The following is an 8066-nucleotide window of genomic DNA, read 5'->3' as shown; positions in this document are numbered from 1 at the left end:
CTATGTCCAGCACTGCCAACACCCCAAAATCAAAACCAATACCAGATCAAGAGTGGGCTTCATTTGGGCTGGACTTCTGCTGAGATGAGCTGTATTGGGCTGATGACTGATGTCTCTGGTCACTTCATGGATTTAAATTATAGGCAAGGAGTAGAAAGGGTTTTCTGATTAAAAAAAATATATTTTTAGTCCAAATTGAATATTACATACTTTTACCTATTCCAGTGTCCTGTGTTGAAGAGTGAGATCTGAAGTGAAATGAAATTGAGATACATTTAATCTACTTAAAAAATGGACAGGAAGAATAGTTTTAGATATTTTTTTATTCAAAGGTTCTCAAAAGAAATAAAACAGAAAAAGCTAACAATCTGATCAAATGTACAGTTCAAAAATGTCTTTTGGCGTTTAACAAGTCCTAGGAAAGAAAACTACAGAGTTATCTTGAACCGGACAAATAAGTTACCACCGGCAAGTTTGTGGCGCTAGTAAAACACAAATAAAAAATTAACTCTCTTGATCATATAGATATCTCTATGAAAATCTTTTTTTCAATCTGTACAAAAGGTCTTTCTTCATAAATTAATTTTTTTATAATTTAATGGCTGTCTACTATGTGATGTTTAACTGATTTTTTTCTTTTTTTTTATGTACAGAGGTTTGTTTCCCAAATCTTACCCAGACGAGTATGGCACTTAGTTCAGACATTTCTAGCAGCAGATTTCCCCTCCCCTTCTAACTGAGCTATCCATTTTCTTTCTTAACTAATGCAAAAAAATATCAAGTAGTGAGAGACCCAGGTTCAGAAACATACTCAGTTCATGGAGGGTGCTGCGTACAGTCTGGACTTTAACAAAGCAGTAATATTTCAGGGAGCATAGAACCAATAATACCACAACTTAAAAAAAGGAAACAAAATAAAAAATAAAAAAACCCAAAACACATTTCTCTTATGACTATTTAATTTTTTACTAGAATCTACACTTCTCGGAGCAGCAAGGACTTTTGAAACTATGAAATGTCACTGACATCGATAATCAAATACAAGCAATAAAATTTAAGAACTAAAAAATACTTGAAAGAAACAACTGCTTAGCCCTAGCTCCTGAGCTAGGAGGATTTGGTCTGTGGAAACAGGAAGGGCCAGCAACCTGTCCCAGCACAAAAGAAAACAGACTCTGAGGTAGATAACTGATCATACACAGCTGACCAGACAAGTACACAGTTTTGGAAGACAACTTAATTTATCATTGCTTTGAAAACATACGCAATTGCTTTAAGAAAAGAGCTTTAATAACAGTGAATCATCTCCTATGTACTAAAGTAGAAATAACTGTGTATATTTATGAATCAGGAATTTCATAGTTTCAAAATTGGTTTTCTTTACACTTAAACACTTGTAGTGATGCAAAGTGTGGCACTGCTTGGGTCCAAATCTTCCTTCATGCTTTTTGTTGTTGTTGTTTGTCTGTGTGTGTCCATACATCAATTAAAACTATAAAACCTAAATGCAAAGGTACAAAAAAGGCACATCCTCCTAACCGCAAACTGGTCCGGCAAAAATAAAAGAGCACAGAAGATGTGATGCTGAGACAAGTTGGAGCTACTGGTTACTGGCTCTTCGGTCTTTGGTGAAGTTACCTTTAAAAGTGCCAAGTCGTTTTTTTTTTTTTTTTTTTTTTTACTTTTTCAAATTTACCTAATGAGAGAAAGAGAGAAAGAGAGAGAGAGAGAAAGAGAGAGAGAGAGAGAGAGAGAGCTAGTAGCCAATCATTTTGCTTCTATTCCTATCTCAGCATATGTTTGAAGAGAAATCCTTACTTTTAGCTTTTGCCATTTGATTGCAATAGCAACATTTTCTCGGTTTGCCAGGTTGCAGGCATAATCCTCACTCTAAAGCACTATCATCAGTATAAAGGAAGGACAAAACATGGGGTGACTCCCCTCCCCCACCCCCCACCCCCAGTCCCAACGCTACCTACACTAAATCTAGAACATCAAGTTAGTTTTTTTTTCCTGAAAAAAAAAAAGGCAAAAAAGACTTTACATTGCATCATACAGCAGATATCCTAAATCAGTCAAACTATCAGAGGAAACTTGGCATACAGCCTTACAAACAAGTTACCCTATTAAAATTTCCCCAGTCAGAAAACGTGTTTCACACAAAACATTTTTCCCTTCTTGCATTTCATTACCTTACACATTATGTGAAAAAAATCATTAAAAACACCTACTACATATTTAAAAAAAGCCAAAATTTCAGCAACTTTTATTGACTACCTTTTAAAAGCCCTATGCTGCTGTTTTACAAGGCATAATAGACCAGCTCATTTGGTCAAAGCATTCTACATCATTAGTTTGAACTAACTTTTTACTGAAACAGCTACAGCATCAAAAGAGTTAAGGCAAATTGGAATTCATAGAAAAGGATAAGACACTTCACACTACGTGGAAAGAAAAATGGGAAGCTAAGAAAAGACATGGACAGAAACATCGAGTGGCAGGAACACTCGCACAGCAAGCACAAACACATGGGTGAAGTCGGACGGTTAAAACTTTAGAAAGCCTGTTTCATACAGCTGAAAAAAAAAACACAAATTAAACACAAAATGAACAAAACTACAAAAATCCGGTCATGCACTTGGATAAGTCTTCATGGTCTTTGTGCATACCCAGAAAATTGAAGTTTTCTTTTTTTTTTTCTCTCATTTTTTTTCCTTTTTCTTTTCTTTTTTTTTCTTTTTTGTTTTTTCTTTTTTTTTTGCATCATAACATTTGATAAAAATCTTTTTGTTTTTTTGTTTTTTTTTTAGTTTGTTTTTTACTAAAATAAACCTGTTCAGGGGAACAGCTACTAGATGAATTTAAGGGTTTTATGCACCTTATAGAACTTATAGCAAAAATAGTTTTAGTTGATTTCATTATAAATAACATTTTCAAGAACCTGTGCAAAACTGTCAATAATTTCCTAAAGCACAATTGATCAGAAAAATCCATGATTGTTCAGCCTTCACACCCTTCTTCATGTAAGAGCATCCTTCTGTACACCTGGAAAAGATGAAGAACAGATAATTTTGTAGACCGAGTATAACAGCAGATTTCCTTCTTGCTTTAAATAGACATGTGTTTGAGCAAGGCTCTATTCATCACTGGTTGTAGAGTAGGAGATGTACATCCTAAAACTGAAGTAGTGTTTTTCTTTCTTTTTGCATTACTAGGGTTTGAATGGAGGGCCCTGTACTTACTAGGCAGGTACTCCAAATGTGAGGCAAGCCCCCAGGCTTGAGGGGCAATTTCAATGCCTCGAGTTCTCTTTTCAAGTCTGGGACTCATATGCTTTTCTTCAATAAGAGGACCAGAGTCAGATATTCATATGGCTCTCCAAACTGGCAGGACATGTGTTACCACCAGAGCAATCCAGAAGCCAGTCACACATAGTAGTTATTTTATAGCAATATCCATGGTAAAGCAAAAAGTTGGAAAATTTGAGAGTCAAGAAACAGCTGGGAAGACAAATCAAGATCTCGCTAATCTTTTAAGACTGAGGTAACATGATAATACTACATGTCCTTTAGTTGATAAGTATCTGAGCATACAAGATAGGATACTTATGCAACTATTTTTTTAATACCTGCTATCCCGTGGTAATATAGATTTTATGTTTTGGGGGATAATAAATATATATTTCACTTCAATAATACTCAATATTCATTATTTTTAGGCAGAATGGTAAATCTGCAACTTCACACAATCATTGATTTTTTTTTAATAAGGTTCCTTTGCTTATAATTAAAGCAGGATGATCCAATCTGAGTCATTCTCTACATAATTCTCTATATAAATTTTTGAGGAAAACCGCAAAACAACAACAACAACAACAACAGAAAACATTAGACGTTGCTTGATGTTTGCCCCATGGTTATGGAGACCTTTCCCTCATACCTCACAGTTACTTATTAGGTTGAAAGGTATATGGAGAATGATCATTAGATGTCTCTACAGCCACCTGCTGTTGAGCACTTGCTTCCTACAATGAAACAGAATGGAAGAGACAGATTAGCAATGACAGCCAAACTCTGCTTCCTAGACTGGATTGCAAACCAGAGCATATACTTTAAACTCAAGCATATTAAGTGAGTTCCTTTATGTCATGTAGAGTTTTTTTTTTTTTGATCATGGGGGCTGAACTCTGGGCCTGGGCGCTGTTCCTGAGCTCTTCAGCTCAAGGCTAACGCCCTACTACTTGAGCCACAGTGCCACTTCCAGATTTTTTTCTACTTATGTGGTGCTGAGGAATTGAACCCAGGGCCTCATGCATGCGAGGCAAGCACTCTACCACTGAGCCAACTTCCCAGCCCTCACGTAAAGTTTTTAAGGCTTTTAATTAGCTGAAATATGGTAGACCTATGGGACCTCCCTCTTTTAAAGTTGACTTGTCTATTCTTATCCCCTGGGAACAGATGTGGTATGGAATCTAAGACATGGTACACATATACCTATATACGGTAGGGTCTAGAGTCGTATTTCATAATCAAACATATCAATAGTTCTACAGTGAAAGAGGAATATTTTGCCTTGCTAACGCAAGTTAGGCCTGGGTTTTCCCAAAGGCCAGGTTATTTTTTTCCTGTTTCCTAAAGTGGTTACAAAGGGAATTCACATTTTCATAAATTTTTGGAGAGTTTTGCAATTGCAGATAAGTCCTTGTGGGTTCTGGTAACTGTGGTTGTGTAACGTTGCACAATTAGAAGCAATAATAATAAGCCACATTTCTATGGTCCTTCCTGGAAATGGAACTTCTGGTATCTGCCTACTGGGTGAGATCAACTGGATTTCTGAATTTCCTTGGAATTTTAAGGGTGCTTTGCAGAAAAAAAAAAATTTTTCTGTCTAGTCACAATTCAGATGATTGGATTTTCCCATACAGGTATCTTCCAAAAAAAGAACTAAGCATGTTTAGCTATACCAATAGACTCTAGGAAACAGATGTGGTTTCTGTTATCCCTACTACATGACTGAAATATCAGCTTTTCTTATTAAGTATTTGAATTATGATTATTTTTGTTATTCTTATAAATACTAACATAATCTCCTTAGTACTGGGACTGCAAACTGCAGTTTTATCTTAATGTTCCTGTATCATTTTGGGGGTAACAATAAAGAGGCTATGAGATATACTCAAGATTAGAAAACATTTGGGGAGTCTTAGGCGTGCAATCTAGATAGTATACTCTCTATGAGGAGAATTCTATTTTGTAACTGAAAACACTTTCTAGGTGAATACTCCTGGTACAGGTAATTCTTCATGCAAATGTTTGACTGTTGATAGATTTTGCTTTGGGTTCTACTGAATTTACCCATTTCTTAAGCTAAGCACTGCCAGAATGGCCTTTGGATGCCAGTACCAACCTCGACAGGAACTGCCGTCGTCTGCATGTGTGTGTACTGTGGCAGGTAGGCTCCTTGCATGGCTGATGTCGCAGGCATGTACTGAAAAAAAGAAGGCAGTCAGGAGGGGCAGTGGTAAGTGGTAAGGGGCAGAGTACCTGGGGAATTTGAGAAGAAACTCAAATGAGCTCGCCTTAGTTAGCATATACAAATGTGTCACATGGAAGGTGAAGTCCAAGTTTTCAGCTTTTCTAATTTGTCAAAATAAAAATCCCATGTTTCAGCCAGGCATCAGTGGCTCATGTCTGTGATCCTTGCTGCTCAGGAGGCTGAGATCTAACGATTATGGTTCAAAAGCCTGCTAGGGCAGGAAAGTCTGGGAGTCTTTTATCTCCAACTAAAAAACAGGACATAGAGCTGTGGCTCAAGTGGTAGAGCAGTCTTGAGCAGGGACAATGTCTAGGGATAGTACCCAGACCCTGAGTTCAAGCCCTATAATCAGCATGCACATGCACGTGCGTGTGTGTGCAAAAGCGTGCATGTGCATGCGTACACACACACACACACACACACAGAATCCACAAGAAGGGAAGACTGTACTGTCCTTTGCTCTTTAAGGATACTGTAGACACAGGCTGAATCAAATGCCCATTGCTTATAACCTAAACTCTATCATCAACCTCCAACCTGGAATCTGATTTAATGTCAGTTCAACCTACTACCCACCCAATCTCCTGGATTCCAGTGAAATAATTCACCACCAGGGTAATGATTCAGTGCTTCCAAATTTGGCAAAAAGAATAGTGAAAAAAATATTTCCTGTCTTTTTCAGCACTAATCACCTTTATCTTTTACTTGTCGAGATGCAGGCTTTAGACCCTGCTTATAAAATCTATATAAGGGTATGTGTGGGTGCTACATTTTGGCAAAGGAGAGTTGACATTCAGCTGATGAATGAAAATGTCTGGCTATTTACTTTGTGGAAGGCAATGTGGGCAGGGAAGAGGGACCAGATACCATCTTTGTCATCCCTGAGTGCACGATTTGATAGAAAAGATTCAGGCAGTATTAATTGATGCTCCTCAGTCTGCACAGACACATGATACTAATTTGCCACCTACTGTTCCGGTGCTGCCTAGGGAAAGATGACTCATCTGCTGGGCCAGGGGGCTGATCATAGATGCTGGCTGTAGTGACATGGTATGCTCCATTGAGGGAGTTAACACAGCGCCCTAGAGAGGTGAGACAAGAACAACTCAGACAAGCTGAAGGAGCTACCTTTTACAAGAGAAATTCCTTTGTTTGTTGGAGCATATGAAGCAAAAATAATTTCCCTTAAACTTGGAATTGGTATCACAAACAATTTCCTAAAACCTTCCAGATGACTTTTCCTGAGGCTTCATAAGCATCTTAGGGGAAATAGTTTGTTGTCACAAAGGCCACAAACATCCCTTAATTAAGCTAAGCTCCAGCAGGAGGAGCTGCAACAGGAAATAAACTGGGATGTCTGTTGGCTGGCGAGAGCTACAATATGCCTTCTTAAAAAAAGACCAGGTTTTTTTTTTTCTTTTAAAAGAACTACAAAACAATATGACCAATATGGTGATTTGTTTAAAAAATATTCTACACAAGTCACTTGGTTCAGGGTGTAAGTTGTTAGGATCAAGAGTATGTTCTTCATTTACTGTCTTTCTCAGAAGTTTATTATTGGTGTGCCCTTGGAAGAGAGGTCAGTTCAGGCAGGCTGAATAATTCTACCCTAGTTTCATGTTTTTTTTTTTAAAGTTTAAAAATGTTGGTTATTAAAAATGTATTTAAGAATGAAGAGGAGAAGAGGGGGAAGAATGCAATGAAGAATTCAATGTATATACTGCAAAATTCAAACATGTAAGGCAGGGGGTGGGTGGGTGTGGATGAGAATGTTGAAAGGGTGACACTGACCAAGATACATTGTATTTATAGACTACTTTGTTAAATGACACCTCCTTTGTACAACTACTTAAAGATAATTAATAAAAAAACAAGAAAAAAGGAAAATAAACTGGGTGCCAGTGGCTCACGCCTATAATCCTAGCTACTCAAGAGATCTGAGGATCACAGTTCAAAACCAGTCCAGGTAGGAAAGTCTGTGAGCCTCTTCTCTCCAATAAACCATCAGAAAAACTTGAAGTGGTGTTGTGGCTCAAGTGATAGACTTGAGCTGAAAAGTTCCAGAGTTCAAGCTCTACCATCAACAAAGAAAAAAAAAAAAGTAAACTAGAGAGGAAAGGAATAAAAACCACAATCACCCATATTCCAGCCTGTAAATAGAACCAGTATGTATGAACAACACTGGCTCTTTATGCACACAGTCAGCCTACAGTCAGAGAACATGAAGACATTTCATATTTGGGGATGTGACTTTAATTTAGTATTATATTTAAACATTAACTTATTGAAAGCTGTGCCATTACCAGTATTAGGTTGTGATACATTCATTGTATACACTAAAATTCAGTCAATTGTGATCGTATCTTTGAGTTGTGTAATTTTTCCTACAATGCTCAATAGGAAATGTACTCATTACCTTGCTCATGTAACTGTAACTCCTCTGTACAATATTTTTACAATAAAAAATGTACCAAAAATGTTCTATGGACTTGACCATTCCTCTTCACTTTTGCCATTGCCTGATTTTCAGA

General features: G+C 37.2%; 1 protein-coding gene across 10 annotated transcripts in view; it reads right to left on the bottom strand.

The window, feature by feature from the left end:
- Positions 1–305: 305 nt before the first annotated feature.
- Positions 306–8066, bottom strand: part of Rbms1 (RNA binding motif single stranded interacting protein 1) — a 229060-nt gene continuing 221299 nt past the window's right edge. For 8 of the 10 annotated variants that reach the window (XM_070022206.1, XM_070022244.1, XM_070022225.1 and 5 more), the window contains 4 exons: positions 6507–6617; positions 5407–5487; positions 3940–4024; positions 306–3045 (listed from right to left, as the gene is read on the bottom strand). In XM_070022206.1, coding sequence (XP_069878307.1) covers positions 3947–4024; positions 5407–5487; positions 6507–6617 — 270 coding nt within the window. In that variant the 3' untranslated portion in view covers positions 306–3045; positions 3940–3946. The remainder of the gene's footprint in view (positions 3046–3939; positions 4025–5406; positions 5488–6506; positions 6618–8066) is intronic. The other 2 variants (XM_070022276.1, XM_070022285.1) reach the window with 1 other exon arrangement.

Source organism: Dipodomys merriami, unplaced genomic scaffold (assembly GCF_024711535.1).
Source record: "Dipodomys merriami isolate MVZ:Mamm:240054 unplaced genomic scaffold, mDipMer1.0.p SCAF_1, whole genome shotgun sequence".
In the NCBI taxonomy this organism is placed as follows: Eukaryota; Metazoa; Chordata; class Mammalia; order Rodentia; family Heteromyidae; genus Dipodomys; species Dipodomys merriami.
This window is presented reverse-complemented; position numbering and strand designations above follow the sequence as displayed.